The sequence below is a fragment of the Hyperolius riggenbachi genome, chromosome 3, assembly GCF_040937935.1.
Source record: "Hyperolius riggenbachi isolate aHypRig1 chromosome 3, aHypRig1.pri, whole genome shotgun sequence".
Taxonomy (NCBI): Eukaryota; Metazoa; Chordata; class Amphibia; order Anura; family Hyperoliidae; genus Hyperolius; species Hyperolius riggenbachi.
In genome coordinates, this window is record NC_090648.1 from 376,295,440 (window position 1) to 376,313,126 (window position 17,687).

General features: G+C 42.9%; 1 protein-coding gene across 2 annotated transcripts in view; it reads right to left on the reverse strand.

Moving 5' to 3' along the window:
• Nucleotides 1-17,687, reverse strand: part of ADIPOR2 (adiponectin receptor 2) — a 122,298-nt gene that overhangs the window by 52,049 nt on the left and 52,562 nt on the right. The window contains exons 1-2 of one of the 2 annotated variants that reach the window (XM_068277234.1): nt 14,901-15,259; nt 11,422-11,654 (exon numbers count right to left, since the gene is read on the reverse strand). In XM_068277234.1, coding sequence (XP_068133335.1) covers nt 11,422-11,654; nt 14,901-14,925 — 258 coding nt within the window. In that variant the 5' untranslated portion in view covers nt 14,926-15,259. Of the gene's footprint in view, nt 1-11,421; nt 11,655-14,900; nt 15,260-17,687 lie in introns of those variants that run through there. The other variant, XM_068277235.1, reaches the window with a different exon arrangement.

Genomic DNA, 17,687 nt, shown 5'->3' on the forward strand with positions numbered 1-17,687 from the left:
TGTTCTCTGTCACATTCTCTATTTGGTCCAGAGCCAGAGAACTTAAAGTTGACCCAAACCAAATATTTTTTTAATTCAAAATATTTAGTTGCACCACTCTGACACATACAAAGATAAATAAACACTCCTTCAAGCCTATGAGCATTTCAGTGCATGCTTTTCACCCTTCTCTTTTCATACCTAGGGTTATACAGGTGGCAGCCATTAGCAATTCCTCCTTTGCCGGAAACCTCCCAACTCCACCAGTCTGCCGGATTCTGTCCCGGTAATATGAAAGGAAGGGAGGGGTTCCTCCAATAAATGTAAAATATTTTATATTTGTCATCATGCAGCTGAAAAAAGGCTGCCATTATTATAATTTAGAAAATAGATTTTATTTCTGAAATCTTGCATTTTTAATTTGGGTCCACTTTAAGACATTATTAAAGAGGAAATGTAGTAAAAAAAAAATAATAAAATTTATAATGTTTTTCCAATATTCGTTTACAGATTTAGCCAGCAATTTGCCCATTGTAAAATCTTTCCTCTTCCCGATTTACATTCTGAAATTCATCACAGGTGGTGAGAGCTTTAGTCCTGCCAGGCGATGTCTGCATAGAACTATCAGTAAACGAACATTGCGCAGAGGGAGATATGGCTTGCTTGGCAGTTGGAATTTCTTATTTTTCACAATGCAATAAGGTTACCCAGTAAACTGTCGGGACCCTGGTTATGACTTCACACTGTGGGAGGGGTTTCAGCACCACAATATCAGTTATACATGTGTTCATGATGATCTACTAGAGAAAAGGAAAATATTTCTTGTGAGTAAGAGGGTATCAGCTGCTGCTTGGGAGGAAGTTCAATCCTGGGTAAAGTTCCTCTTTAAATCTACAGACATCCTCATTGACAGGCTATTGACCTATCGTTTGAGGCCAACTGATTTTCAGATATCTGCACTTCATTGCAAACAATGGGTGACTTGCTTCTACGCAAGAACTGCTGCCTCCGGGGTAGGCAAATTAGAAGGATAATTATAACATTATACATAAATAGCCTGGTATTTCCTGTACAACAATTATCAGAGATTACAGAGCCAGGCAGTGCCAGTTACCAATCCCGAGCCGTAAAACATTTCAATTTACTAAGTCATAAAGCATAATTGGTTATATCTGGCCTTTAGCAGTCACAGGACACTGATTAGGTCATCATACTTTAGAATACTTTAGATTTAGGCAGGATCAGGAATTCGCAAGGATTGGTCATGGCATTCTGTACCAACTACAGGCTGGCTATAAGTTACTGCAACCAGGAACACAGCCAGAGGTCCTGTCCCCAATTAGCAGGAGCAGATCCAGAAGAAAGCAGACATTGTTTAATGGAGACTGGATGGACTATGCCAGTGTGGACACAAAATTCTGTACATCTCCTTCCACAGGAGGCAAGACAACTAGCACAGTACTCTGGTGAGGTCACAACTTGTGACTGAGGACAAAAGCTGCCATTGTAATGTTAGTAAACATTCATGTTTGTCCCAAGGAGCAGGAACAAGGGCCGTATCACAGCTCACTAAAGTACACCAATTATTATTGTGCAGTCAGCTTAAAGCACTTTTCCACAATCCCCCAGGAAAAAAAAAAAAAAGAAAAGAAAAATCCCCTCTGTACATTTCAAGTATTTTAACTTGACATACTCCCCTTTGAACCTCTCCATACACTTCACTGGGAAAACTGTCTAGTAAGACAGTCTGCTGCAGGGTGAGGTTTAACCACTTGAGCCCTCAGTCGTTTTCACTTTATGCATCCGAGCAATGTTCACCTCCCATTCATTAGCCTATAACTATCACTACTTATCACAATGAACTGATCTACATCTTGTTTTTTCTGCCACCAATTAGGCCTTCTTTGGGTGGTACATTTTGCTAAAGCCCGTTACACATAAGAAACATGCAGGAGAACGGCTCCTGCACGCGTTGCGGCGTGTCGTGTTGTCGGGAAACTCCGGTGAGACGCTGAGTAGCGGCGGTAGTAAATTAACCCGAAGGGGAAACGGCGATTCCCGACGATAAAATGCGCCGGGATGCGTCGTATCGCAACGTATCGAAACGCAGCATCGGGTGTGAAAGGTAAAAGGAAAGTCTATGGACTTTCCTTTTACCTTGGTTAACGCAAAGTATAGACCTTGCGTTAAAACGCGTAAAAAGGGCTCTAGTGTGAAAGAGCCCTCAGAGCTACCTTACTGTAAACGCATTTTAACAGTAAGAATAAGAAAAAAAACAAAAACGGAAAAATTCATTATTTCTCAGTTTTCGGCCATTATAGTTTTAAAATACTTGCCTCCATCATTAAAACCCATGTATTGTATTTGCCCATTTGTCCCGGTTATTACACCATTTAAATTATGTCCCTATCACACTGTATGGCGACAATAATTTGGAAATAAAAAGTACATTTTTTCCCATTTTGCATCCATCACGATTTACAAGCTTATAAAAATAAAAAAAATAATGAAATATTTAATCTTTACACAGATATTTAAAAAGTTTAGACCCTTAGGTAAATATTTATGTTTTTTTTTTATTATTAAACATTTTATTTGGGTATTTTTGGGAGGGTGGGATGTAAATAGTAATTTTTTTAAATGTAAATATGTTTTTTTTTTTTTTTTTTTTAATGTAGATGTTTTACTTTTTGGCCACAAAATGGAAACCTTCGGTTTTTTTACATGAGGTTACTCAGCATAACATGTATGAGAGAAGCTGTCGCTTTTCCTGCGGGGGAGAGGAACCAGTGATCGGGCGCCCGATTCATTGATTCCTGGGCTAACGATCCGCGGCCGGGATCGCACATGGCCTCCTGGACCTACGGTAGCTCTACGTCCAGGAGGAGAAAGTGGTAAAAAAAAAAAAAAAAAATATGCATGCAATTACAAGAGGATTTGAATAGTGATGACATAGGTTACTATCCCTTTAACTACTCTGCAACCGCCTAACGCCAATTGGCTGCCGCAGAGTGGTTCCCCAGGACCTCCTAATGCCGTTCCCTGCTCATAAACAGAGCAGAGACCAGTGATCAGCCTGCCAGTCAAGATCGGAGCTGGAAGGCAGCCTGTAAAAAATAAATAAATGAAAAGCAAACAAACATTTATACAGCACTGTGATCTAGCGCAGTGCTGAACTGGGGACAGCCCTGTCAATTGCCTGTCCCTCTGGTTGGCTCACAATCTAATCCCTCTCATAGGCCGATGCCTATGAGAGGATATACAGTATGTATGGATTGTAATGTAGGGTCACTTTTTTTGGGGGGGGGGGCTGAAGAATTTTTTTTTTCTTTATTTAAAAATTAACACCCCACCCACACGCACGCCAGCAGCAATCAGAGACCACCAACAGAGAGCTATGTTAGTGGGAAGAAAAGGGTACTAAGTTGTATGACTGCAATAAACTGTTAAAGGTATGCAGTGCTGAATTGCAAAAAAAAAAAAAAAAAAATCTCCTGGTCACTAGGGGACCTAAGGGTCTAAAGCCCCATGCACACACTCAACACCGGTATTTTAAGCAGCACAATTGTTGAACAACTTTAGTTGTGAAACAAGTTAAAAAAGCTAAAAAAGTATTTTGCTATTGTTCAAAAAGCTGATAAGAAGTCGATCCAACTGTAGGTCCGTACATGTGTACAAACGTATTGTTTGAAAGTCTATTACTTTGACACTTAAGGGGCCCCTACACTGGTCGGTTTCAGCGATCAATCCTATAGAATTGATTAGAAATCGATTATTTCAAATCTATCAATCGATTGATTTGTGGCCGATTTAGATGGATTTGATCTGACAGGATGGAAGATCTAGGTCGATCTGCTGCTTGTAGCAGATCCATGGCCCATAGAGTTGCATTGGATCTAATGGTACAATAATGCATTTAGATAGATTTCCAATAGATTTTATTTTGAAATCTGTTCCTAGTGTGTGGCACACATCAGATAGATTCCTGTCAGATTCAACTTGACCGGCATCTGACAAATCTGATGGTCGAATCTGCTGCAAATCTATAAGTGTATGGCCACCTTAACAACAAGTCTTTTGATCTGGTCCATTATTCTATCCAGTCCATTGACCAGTCAAACATTTAAATTAGCTGCAATTAGCATTTAAAACGTTTTTGTCGCCTGTGTGTACAAGGAGTCTGAACAAATTTTTGTTTGAATGACAAGTTGTTCAAACGTCCGGTTTGAACGACAATCCGGCATAAAATCAGACGTGTTTACGCACCTTATGGCTGAAAGTATTAGAGGCAGAGGATCCGCAGGACTGCCAGGCAACTGGTATTGTTTAAAGGGAACCCAAGGTGAGAGGGATATGGAGGCTGCCATATTTATTTATTTGTAAACAATGCCAGTTGCAGATAAGTGGTCTGTGTCAAAACCCTGGAACAAGCACATAGTTAATCCTGTCAGCGTACCTAATCTTCTACATGCTTGTTCAGGGTCCAAGGCTAAAAGTATTAGAGACACATGATCAGGAGGACTGCCTAGCAACTGGTATTGTTTAAAATGAAATAAATATGGCATCCTCCATATCCCTCTTGCTTCAGTTGTCCTTTAATCCATTTAAAACGTTTGGGATTACAGGCTCTCAGGGCTCATAAACTACCTGAGCTACTCCAAGTCTCAGGCTGCTTACACACAGGGACGTTACAGGCGCACGTTAGTGCAGCCTGTAACGCTCCCCCAACGCACAGCAATGTAACACAAGTGGGCTGTTCACACTGCCCACGTTGCATTACATGTAACGTTCTTCCGAATGTGCAGCATGCTACGGCGTTACAGCGGCTTAAGATGCGTTAGACTGTTTGCACATGCGCAGTCATGTTGGGGAGGAGCAGAGAGCGGCCAGGCACATGGCTAATTAAAATTCACTGCACGTTGTGACGTGCAGTGTTTACTTCCTGGTGCGGCGATTGGCTGGCAGGACCACGTGATGCCGCATGCGTCGAAGAGTACGCATCACGGACGCCAGAGTGAGCTGCACAACGCGGCTCACTCTGACGTCCACATCGAAGAGCACCAGGCCTTGCGTTAGGTGCACGTTATGCGACCTTAACGTAGCACCTAACGCAACGTCTTAGTGTGCAAGTAGCCTCAAAGTACATCGCTGCAGGCGCTACCTCAACAGTCTCCTCTTATCCCATTCATTAGCATAACGCCGGACCAGATTACATTATTTAACCACTTGCCGACCAGGGGATTTTTCAATGATCGGTGCTGCGTGGGCTCTGCAGCCCGCAGCACCAATCAGGAGTGCAGCAGGGCGACCAGACTACCCCCCTTTTTTCCCCACTAGGGGGATGTTCTGCTGGGGGGGGGGTCTGATCGCCGCCGGCTGCATTTGCTTAGCGGGGGGGCTCTTCCAAGCCCCCCTCCGCAGCGTTCTCCGCCGTCTCGCCACTCCCTCCCTCTCCCTTTGAGCTGCGCGGGACGGATTTCCGTCCTGCGCATTGAAGGATAGGCTTCAGCCTATCATATGCCGGCGATCCCCGGCCAATCAGAGGCCGGGGATCGCCGATCTGCCTTACGGCGCTGCTGCGCAGCAGCGCCATATGATGTAAACAGCGGGGATTTCTTCCCCGCCTGTTTACATTTTGCCGGCGAGCCGCGATCGGCGGCTCTACGGCTGTTCACGGAGACACCCTCCGTGAACTGACATGGAAAGGTCGCTCGATCGAGCGACCGTTTCCATGGTAACCCGCAGACGACCAGTTTATGCCAATCGGCGTTAGCTGGTCGTCAAGAGGTTAATAACCGACAGAAATGCCTGCGGGGGAGGAGAGAAAAGGCTGCTCTATTTATCCAGACATCTTAGCACCTCAGGCAAGAGCTACAGTATAGTTATTTATGCTTTTTTTGTGGGAGGGAAGTAAGCTGGGTATGACAAATAACTGAACTTACTTGCACACAAGTCATTTGAGAATAAATCACAACCGTTTGCAGTTTCAGTGAATCGCTCAAATATGCAGCAGCAAAGGAAAACAACATGTTATGCTGGGTACACACTGAGATTTTATGGTTGATTTACTGTCAGATCGATTATTTCCAACAAGTCCGATTTGCTTGCCGATCGATTACTGGGCATTTTCCGATCGATTTCTTATTAAGCGTAACAGAAATCGATCGGAAAATGCTTGGAAATCAAATCGGACATGTTGGAAATAATCGATCTGACAGTAAATCGACCATAAAATCTCATAGTGTGTACCCAGCATAACTTCTAGGTAGGAGCAACTCATCTAAGAAGAAATTCTGCAATAAGTTGCTTTTATCCATGTTAGGGTAACTAGAGGACAGGCTGCTGGTGGAAATCTCCATTTGTGGTGGGCTGAGGAGGTCACCTTGAGCTCTCATTGAATGCAGCGGCAAGATCTGGCTGCTTCATGTGTAGTGAAGGGGGAGGGAGGGTAAACACCAGAGAAATCACAAGGACGAGGACAAACCTTTCTAATATCACAGCCATCCCAGGAGATCCACAGAATTATTGCTATAAGTACTGGGCTATGGGTTTTCTAAGAGGGAAATAGTTCCACAACCAATCTGATATTCCAGTGTTTTGTAGAAGCTGAGGAGTTAAACCAGGCACCTCAGTAGTGAAATCTCTTGCTACAGTGTTGCCAGCTCCACACACCTGCTGCAACCATTGGCAGTGATATCCACATTCACCTGTTGTATTTTACCCTTTGAAGATTCAGTTTTACGATCTCTGCACAGAATCTCAGAATGCCCAAATTCAGAAAAGGGGGTGGAGCCACAGTCAATCAGATTTGTTTCCTTTCAATGCAATTATTTGATGCCAAAAACCACAAAGCTCACAAACTAGGTCATTGAGTAATTGAGTAAATTGTGTGTTAGGGTTAGAAAAGGTGGGCGCAGCCAACACCAGCCAAATACATAACCGAGCAACACCGCACCATCAGCTACTGTAGTACTCGAAATAAGTTTGATAACACTTTTACACCAACTTTTGGGTACTTTTTCAATTGTAAAATGCTGAAAAGTTACCTTAAGATGAAAATTATCTCCTAGGAGATAGCGAGTGAAAAACTTAATTGCATATGGGCCCAGGTCTCCTTGGGCAGCACATGCCTCCATGTGTCTTCCGTCGCCAGCAAGCACTCATTCACTAAACATGGCACAGACCCAGCTATAGCTGTCAGAGGTTGGATTTCAAGCCTTAGTGGGTATAATGTTGAATCCAGCTTTGTCAAGAACTTACCGTAGTCTAAAGATAATGTATGCTGGACAAGTAAAATCAACTGTAATTTCAGGAGGAGGCAAAGACTGTCGGGTCTTTGGGGGTCTGGACAGTAGTTAACTTCCTTACATCAATAAAGCCACACCACACCAACATGTAGCCTAATATTAAGCTCTGTTAGTAATGGGCTACTGAATTCCAGCTTGAATATAATGAATATTACTGACTGGAGACACTCTTTAGGAGTGGAATGTGTCACATTGCAGCAGTGGCGGGGGCGTGACTAAATACACACATTCTGGGAACTGGTCCAAAGGACAGTAGGAAGTACAGTTTGTTCTGTGACAGATAAGCAACAGCAACACAAGCTCACACAACAAATCCCAGCCAACGCCAGCAGAGCACCAGCGTCCCTGCACAGAGGATGCAGAGTTCACACCAAACTGATAACATTTTGATTAGCTTCTAGAAATCCAATCTATGCTTGGGGTACTATTGTTCCAGGACTTTATGATATAGGGAGAGCAGCAAAGGACTTCAGCCACTTTGTGCTCCAATGGAGTAGTCCAGGGACACAGGACCGTCCACAGAGTTCACACTGAGAACACAGGAGTACTCACTAAACTGAACAAGTAACCCTCAAACAATATAAGCCGATATATATACACACACACACACACACACACACACACACACACACACACACACGACAGCATAAATAACCAAGAGCTTATCTGAACTCACGCAGTAAAAATAATACTATTCCCAAGCATGTCAGAAAGAAGTCCACCAGTGTCAGGAGAAGAGCTCTTCCCTTTGGCATTTTAAGCCTCTATATTGGTCTTTAAAGCCGAATTCTGGGACTAAATGTGCTTTGAATAGGGTGGAACAAAACATACACTTTTTGGAGGATTTTCCCTCACTTCTTACCCCTAGGACCTCAAGAAATCCAAAGTAGTTCAAAGCCATCGTCATATTCTTCTAAATTAAAATATATTTTCACAGAATTTGGCTGTCACAGCCTTACTGAAAAACCGGCCATTCCAAATCACTCCTCTCTGTTCTGCTGACATATGTTCCAATCTCTGGAACTGCTGAAAACTGATATCTTCTTTTCACTGCAGGCAACGTCTGATTATGCAGTTTATGATCATATGCTCAGCTTGTATTATTCAAGTTTACCTTAATGTCACATTAAAGCAGAACTGAAAAATCAGACTTCACATGGACGTTGAACCGGCGTTAGTCGCTGTGCTTGGTATTTGACACTCAAGCGATGCCCATTTAAATAAATGGACACTTTTTTTAAAGGTCAGTACTGGCTTTCCTAATTGCGCAAACCATGTGCTTGGTTCCATTGTCTAATTTCCTTCTGGATGTAGCATCCAGGTTTGGCTAAGCGCGGTGCTTCTGTGTCCCCCTGCAGGGGTCAAAACGTGGTGAGCTTCATAAGCTACGGGAACCAACGACAAACGCTTCTGTGCTCATGTTTAGCATCGGCTAAACAGGACACCGTTAAAAACCCATGTGTAATGTTCTTGTGTATTGAAGTGTCAACCAGCTATAAGAACAAAAAAAACATACTGATCAGATAAAAAGATTGACTGATTATACCACACTCTGCCAGGGAAACATTTTGTAAGGATACCCCACGCCAGAGGAGAGCCAATATTTAAAGTGTACCTGAGATGGAGCAGAAGAACGCACGCACTCCCCTGTCACACTCTTGTTGCCAGAAGTGTGCTGCGCCTGAGCAGTAGTACTGCACAAGACGCTCCAGGCAGCTGGAGCGCAATGGGGGTGCGCATGTGCAGTACGCCTCAGACTGTACACCAAAAATCACAATTATAGAAAAGTTTACAAAATTAGTAGTATAGGCATGTCAGATTTACTCTCTCCCTCCTCCCAACTAATTACAGCTTTAAGCTTGGTAATAATGCTAGACTGTTCTCCGCTGAGGTGGTCAGTAGGGGCTAACGTTTCAGGACCACACAGGGTCCCTTTTTAAAGACGAAGCCTGCTGAAAGGCAAATATCTGCCTGTCACTTCATGCCACAAAAAAACCTAAGTTGTAGGATTGGGTGAAGACCCCCTATATGCACTCTCCAATGTAATGTGCAATGTGTGGGCGGCTGCAAAATCTGTGTGGTCCCGAAACGTTGGCTTTTTGGACTGTTTCTATGAACGTATGTAGATACATTTAGGGGGTTCCCGTTTTATCTTTGTATATGACTAAGGCTTCATCCCCCACTCAATTGTATTACTCCTGCATTAGAGTGGCTGATCCAACATTTTGAGTGTGCAAAAATCCCAATTGCTATGCCCACTGGATTTCAGTCTGGCCACAAAAATACTTACTGCCTACCCTAACTAGAGAACTGCTGTAATATGAAACTATAAGATCTGGGTGTTAGAAGACATTGGGATTTAGTTCTCAGCAGGGGTTTGGAAAGTAATTGTACAGTACATGCAAGCACCTCCATCCACCTGCACTACATCTAGCCACGCAGTTTAGTAAGCATATGTGCACAACCTCAGAGCAGTTACAACCTTTCCCTGCTCTCCTCAGGTCAGATGTGTAACGCTGCATACACATGAACAATTGTCACCAAAGGGGTCGGGCAACAGTTTGCAAGCCGAGCACTGTACAGATGCTCTGCTTTCAGCAGTGTGACACGTCTATTTGTATGGGGAAAGAAAGAGGGACAACTTGTGGAACATGGCTAATGGTGAGAGGGATAAGGAGGTGAACAATGCACTCAGGGGCCACGGTTTAAAGATCCAGAACATTAAATCTAAACAACCTCAGGGGCACTTTTATTCACAGTGGACTCCATCTAGCATGTGTACAGGCCATAAGAAAATACTCTACCTAGAGCAGTCTGAGGCAGCATTTGGAACTGGCAAATTAAAAAAAAAACAAAAAAACAAAAAAAACACAGCAGCTGCTTAACCACTTTACCCCCGCCCGTACGAATTTCTCCGTCTCTTTTTCCATTCTTTAACCCCCAGGGACGGAGAAATCCGTACTTTCCACGCTCCCGACGCTGCTCGCGCTCTCGCTTGTAAACACGCCGCCGGCCGCTCGTAAACACGCCGCCCGCCCGGAGATCAATGAACGGGAAAACCCATTCCCATTCGTTGATCTAACCCCCGCAATGATCCGCTGCTCTCCGATGAGCAACACGATCATTGTGAAACAAAAAACACTTACCCAGCCTCCTAGTACTTTGGAAGGACGCTTGGAGGTCGCATTAAACAAAAAGTTACTGTGGCCATCTTGTGGCCAAATAGTAAAACTACACCCTAAACATTTTTCACATACAAATAAATTACTTTTACACAAAAAAAATTAACTCATTACCTCCCACACTCCCAAATTTTTTTTTTTTGTAATTAAAAAAAAATAAAAAATTTACAATAAAAAAAAAAAAAACATAAATAGTTACCTTAGGGACTGAACTTTTTAAATATTTATGGCAGGAGGGTACAACACTGTTACTTTATAAACTATGGGCTTGTAATTAGGGATGGACACAAAACTGAAAAAAATGCACCTTTATTTCCAAATAAAATATTGGCGCCAAACATTGTGATAGGGACATAATTTAAACGGTTTTATAACCGGGACAAAAGGGCAAATACATTTCATGGGTTTTAATTACAGTAGCATGCATTATTTAAAAACTATAATGGCCGAAAACTGAAAAATAATGAATTTTTTCCCACATTTTTCCTATTTTCCCATTAAAACACATTTAGAATAAAATAATTCTTGGCATAATATCCCACCTAAAGAAAGCCTAATTGGTGGTGGAAAAAACAAGATATAGTTTGTTTAATTGTGATAAGTAATGATAAAGTTATAGACGAATGAATGGAAGGAGCGCTGAAAGGTGAAAATTGCTCTGGTGGTCAGGAGGTAAAACCCCTCAGTGGTGAAGTGGTTAATACTCTGGTCTTTTTTTTTTTTTTAGCTAAATCTTCCCCCATCTCCCTCCAAATGAAGCCAATTAGCAAGTGTAGCACCACTTGTGGCCAGTTTCAATGTGGTGCCTGGAAAATCAGCTTTCAAAAACTTATTAGAAACCCTCAGATGTCCTTTAAAGAAAAAATACAAAAACAAAAACACCTCTGTAGCTGGGGATGGGCTTTAAGTACTGGAAATCACTCAATCATCAGTTTCTGGGATAACAGACTTACGTTCTCCTGGGCAGAAGGTGGAGGTGGATCGGCCAGGAGGGAATGTGTCTCGTCACTGTGGTCATTCTGTGAGTCGGAGCCCTCTGAGGTGACTGGCATGTGGCCTTTACGCCGCCTAAGTACAGACTCCAGATAGCCAAGGCTCCCCTCCTGCGCTGGATCTTGTGTGCTCATGGGATGTGGGGACCCTTCCAATGTTGTGCTGCTGGTGCAGGCAGCGCCACAGGGAAGATCTGAAAGGAAAGAAAAACAAAACCGTTTTCAGTCTGAAAGCTTCCAGCCAAAACCAACAGCACGTGAGACAAGCCAACAGAAACAGCCAGCCCAACACAAAGGCAGCCCAGATTACCGCGATGGTGGTGATTGCAGAACATTCTGGGTATGGGAACAGCTGCTAGAGACATGCTACAGAGAAGCAGCAGAGTTTATATACACACACACCTGTGTAGTGTGCGATCTATACATACTGATGTGTCTCAAGTTATTGATTTACCAAATACTAAAATGTCTGATAAGAGCAAGCCTATTAACTCACAGAATGCTCAGGCCTCACCCCTAATACATTCATAAACAGAAGATCGGAGTACACAAGTAATCGGATGACTGACAATCTAAAGAGCACTTTGAATTTGTTGTCACATTATGTAATGTAAGATCAGAGTACAGGGTAAGAGTTGGACTATGGCCAGAAAGTCAAAGTGCATCAATATTATTTGACATAAATGAGGTCACCAGTACGAGTGGACGCTAAGCCTTAATCATAACAAGTGTATATCCTACTGGAGATCAAGTTCATGACTAAGGCTAGGTTTACACTTCTGCGTTTTATGTCAGATTTTTCTTTCAGAAAATTTGCATTTGTTTGGCAACTAATAGTAGCGAATGCTGTGGTTTCCATCCAATGTGAATTTTTATACACGTTCGTAAGTGTGGAAAAGAAAATCTGAGGTGCTGCATCAATTTTTTGGGCATCGCGTAAAACGTTTTGTATAGGCAATGCATAGCAATGCAAATTTTTGCATTATTTGCATGAAAATACGCATTAGATCCATGGTTACAGGAACTTGTCAGCAGTCACGACTAAGCTGCTACCAGGCAGATTATGTTCTATTTAACTAATGCAAATTTTCATGTACGAAAAATAGCATAAAACGCATAAAAATGTACATGCCAATTTTCACAAAGCAGAAAAATCTTATTCGATTTTTTGAAGGCAAAAAATGTCACCCTACAGTGGAAATTAGGCCTGAACGATTTTAGGAAAAAATTGAATCGATCGATTTCTGTCCAAAATTACGATTTCGATTCGATTCACGATTTCCTTCAAATCAAGCTTTGTTTCCCCCCCCCCCCCCCCCCTTGTGCCTGTCTGTTCCCCCTCTGTCCCTGTCTCTCATCGTGCCCCCTTTGCCTCTTCATGCCTCCTCTGGGTCTCTCTCTTGCCTCCTTTGTGTCTCTGTGCCCACTCTGTTTCTCTCTGTGCCCCCTCTGTGTCTCCTGTGTCTCTCTCTGTGCCCACGCTGTCTCTCTCTGTGCCTCCTCTGTCCCCCAAGTTGCATGAGTTCTGGACATAGCTTCAAGCACGAGTCCAGCGATGCCCGTCTATCCACTTTGCCTCCTGCAGGCTCTAATGCACGGCATACTTCCTGTATATCATGTGACATACAGGAACCCGAAGTTTTTCCAAGCACAAGAGGCGGCAGAGGGCGATAGAGGATGGAAGGTATGTCCAACGCTGCGGGCACTGGGACTTTGGGAAAGTTTGAAGGCGCTTCTTCAAACTTCCTCATGTGGAAATGACGTGATCGCGATATTCACCGCTTTGACGATTCTGAAATTCTGATCTTGGTGATCGCGATTTCGATTTAAATTCGATTTATCTTTCAGGCCTAGTGGAAATGTAGCCTTAAAGAGGTACTCCGGTCCCTAGAAAGTCTTCAATACACATTCCTGTCCCTCCTCTGACAGCCAGACAGGACAGGAGGGAATCTGGGAGTCCCAACATAAGGACAAGCCCAGCCCTTATATTTAGGAGATACATTTTTAATTAGAATATAACTACAGCAATGGTGTGATGCACTGCCACCCCTATAGTCATTGCAGTAATAGCCGCACAATAAAATCTGGTCCCACTGGCATCCCTTAGCGACACATGAACAGATGAAGACCTGATAGATATAGATATATATATGCGTTTAACATAAAAAGTATATTGAGGAACTTTAATCTGATTATATTACATGAATGGCTACCGGGGTAGCAGAATGTCAAAAGTTTCACCAAGGCCCAACTTTCACTGTGTGTGCGCGCATTTTAGTGTCTGGAATTTGCACAAACACCACATAAAAACTGACAGCGGATTGAAAAAGATCATTGGGCGGTTTCCACCAAATACAATTTTTGGACAAAAAAAAAAAAAAAAATTACGTGCAACAATTCTCCACACACGACACGTTCATCCATTGATTAACGTAGCGCCGCCCTGGACAATGCGCCCATGTATCACAAGACAACAAGTGCGTTAACCAGAAAACGTGATTCCATCCGGAAGCACCACCACAAAATAGGTCTAGTAAAGGAACACTAATGAGAGCAATATGGAGGCTGTCATCTTTGTTCTTTAAAAAAAAATAAAAAAATGTCAGTTGCCTCCTGTTGATCTTTCTGGCTTTAGAAGTGTCATCGGTCTCACCTGGAACAAAATGTGGCCAATGGATTCAAAACATCTGATCTACACTCATATTCTGGGTCAGTGACTGAAAGTTCCTTCCCACTATGCAAAACTGTGCTGAAAAGTTGCATTGTGTTAGACGTCCAATACAACTATACAGTGAAGCATACAATGGAGATATGCTTCACTGAAACTGTAAAAACATGCATGTTACATGAACCCAACCAGGTTGATCAAACTAACCAGATGCCCATACAGGGGTACCAAAATCATAGAGTCCATATTGATAAGTGTCAATTTGGCATGCAGTAAGCATGCCCCAAAGTATGTAATCCATCAAAATTGTACATAGTGCATTTTATTCCTACACAGTCAATTAGAAGTTCCCCACCGTGTCCGCACTATTATCTGAAACTGATCGGACAACTAGGTGCAAGAATTGATTTCTAGATGAATTTCTATTAACAGGGCAGGCTTCATTGCAACTAATTCTATCTTTCCCATATCTGCTTCTGGCCATGCAAACATCAACAGTCGGACTATAATTTACCTACCGTAATTTAATCACAAAGATCGGATAAGTGATCAAGTCACTCTGCCAACACCATAACAATTGTGGCTTAGTTCGGTTAGCCACTGCAGGGAGAAGATACCAGAGAAGTGAACAATAAAAGCCTATTGAGTTCTTTGCTTGCTGATCTTATCCAATCGTAATTAAAGCAAACAACTACTAACTGAAGACAATATTTTTAGTTCAGAAACATCCTAAAAGCCATTTACAGTACCCTCCGAAGTAAAGCATACATACGGTTAGAAAGGTGAAATCTAAACATCTGTGGAGAGGACGACACAGCTGATCAGGCACGGCGTAAAGGGCCAACAAGAGAGTCCGTTACCAGGAGAGTAAAACAGAAGAACTGCACTGAGGCTGTAGTGGCAGAATAATTACAGTTCCCAAACAAAAAGCCAAAATGATTTAGAGAAAGTTTCACACAGCATGAAAAATAATCCGCAGACAAAGTGGAGAGTTGTAGTGTGCTGTATATGCGTTGGCTGAGTCAAGTCTCTTCTGAGAAGTGAGCTCAGCTCTCTGTACACAGCTGTTGGAGGGGGAACATTTAGCAGGGCACGCTCTGTCTTTCAGATAACGTACAACGTATCCATCTGGGTCCTACTGCCTCTCATGTGCAAGCTCTGACCTCGGGGAAGATTTTGCCGAGCTGGCAGAAAAAGGACGTATTCAAAACAAGCCACGGGATCACATGGCTTCTATAATCAGCAGCTTAATATGCAAGAAAAGTACAAGGCATTAAGGCGCTCAGAGCTGATTAACCAACTGGATGAGCACAAAAACCAAGCAGGGGAAGCTAAATAGAAGTCAAAATTAACTGTCTAGCAGTAATTAGCAGGAATCTTGAAACCAGCATATTGTGTAAGACCAGCCATTTTCCAGTTTATCCACATTTTTCACAAACCAGGATAAGGAACCTGACAAAGTAATCACGGTCTTATATTACACTTGTACCATTAGTGTTGCCTGTCAGAATTAAGCTCAATCCTGCAGGCGGCACTGCAGGGAACGAGCGCTGTGCAGACTGCTATAGCACAGTGATGCCTATGGTTGCTATGGGGAGTAGAGGTGGGACTATGGCGCTCGATTGGGTGTAAGGCTTCATTCACACTATACACGTTGCTGTGTGCATTTGAAAAATGCATAAAGTGTACGATACGCAAGAACATCAGTATGCATAGACTGAACTGTGACACGATGCGCTTTGCAGCGGTGTATTTCAATATCGCACTTAGAGAAACCGTGACCAAGAATTGAACTTCATCCGAATCAGTAGCCGATACCCCCTTTCCCATGAGAAATATTTTCCTTTTCATAAAACGGATCATCAGTGGGCTCTGTATGGCCAATATTGTGGTTTGAAACCCCTCCCAGTGTGAGGTCAGGACTATGGTGCTGATATCACACTGTGGGAGCCTTGTTGAATTGTGGGAAATAACAGCTGTTTCAACTGCCAAAAAGGAAGCAGCATCTCCTTCCACTGACATCACCTGCCAGCAGTAAAAATGTCACCATGTGATAATTGTCAGAATGTAAATTAGGGAGAAGATTTTACAATGGCCAAACACTGGCTAAATCATTTATACATAATTATTGTAAAAATGAGGCACTTTATTACATTATTTTCACTGGAGTTCCTCTTTAAAGAGAATCTGTATTGTTAAAATCGCACAAAAGTAAACATACCAGTGCGTTAGGGGACATCTCCTATTACCCTCTGTCACAATTTCGCCGCTCCTAGCTGCATTAAAAGTGGTTAAAAACAGTTTTAAAAAGTTTGTTTATAAACAAACAAAATGGCCACCAAAACAGGAAGTAGGTTGATGTACTGTATGTCCACACATAGAAAATACAACCATACACAAGCAGGCTGTATACAGCCTTCCTTTTGAATCTCAAGAGATCATTTGTGTGTTTCTTTCTCCCTGCAGCTCTCATGCACTGAAGTTTCAGGCTGCTCTTTTTTCTCCTGCAAACAACTTTGCCCTTGTCTTTAATTCTTCAGTATGTGAAAACCCAGCCAGCTCAGAGGACGATTTATCCAGCTTGTAAAAGATAAGAGAGAAGAGAGAAGCTGCTCTAATCTAAATAATACATAGGCAGTGTGCATAGAGGGGCCTGGAAGGGGGAATTCATAGCAGAACCACAACACTGAAGAACTTGGCAGCCTTCCAGACACAGGCTGACAAGTCTGACAAGGGAAAGATGCATTGATTTTTTACAGAGACTGTGATAGCAGAAAGTGCTGCAGTAAGCTAGAACACATTAGAATAGCTTTTGGAACTTGTAGGATGATAAAAAACAGGATGCAATTTTTGTTACGGAGTCTCTTTAAGTGAAAATAAAGAGGAACACATCAACACAGATGGTGCATAATCATGTGCTTTGAGTTCCAAACGCACGACCGTCTGGATTTACTAACGTGAGCGAGACTTAGGGCTCATTTCCACTGTTGCGGTGCGGAATCGCCTGGATTCCACTGCTGATAAAATCGCATGCGGATGCGATTCCCCATGCGTTTTTTGCCGCGAATTCGCATAGGTAAGGGTATATGCGATTTTAACCATGTCACTGCCTGTGTGAATTTACATCGGTACGCATGCGAATTCGCGGCAAAATGCATGGGGAAAACGCATGCGATTTCCCTATTAAAGACATTGCATGCGATTCGCATGCATTCCACTCTCAGGCGAATTCGTTGGCTCTTTTGTGCGTTTTTTCACCGCTGAAAAAAACGCACATCACCAACGCAACAGTGGAACAGGCCCATCCACTTGCCTACCATGTGCGAATCCAAGTTCGGCTGAGGCAATTCAGCACTCAAAGAGCGACACTACAGGGAAACTTGGTGGTCTTGTACGTATACTAGATCCTCAGCAGAGACAGCCTCCTCTGGCAACCTTGGCCAAGAACAGACTAGTGTGTGTACAAGACTTTAGCCATAACTTGCAAGCTTGGACCACTGTTCTAGCTCTCCACAGAACACAATGGACTGACTGGCAGAAAGAACACCAACTTTAGGGG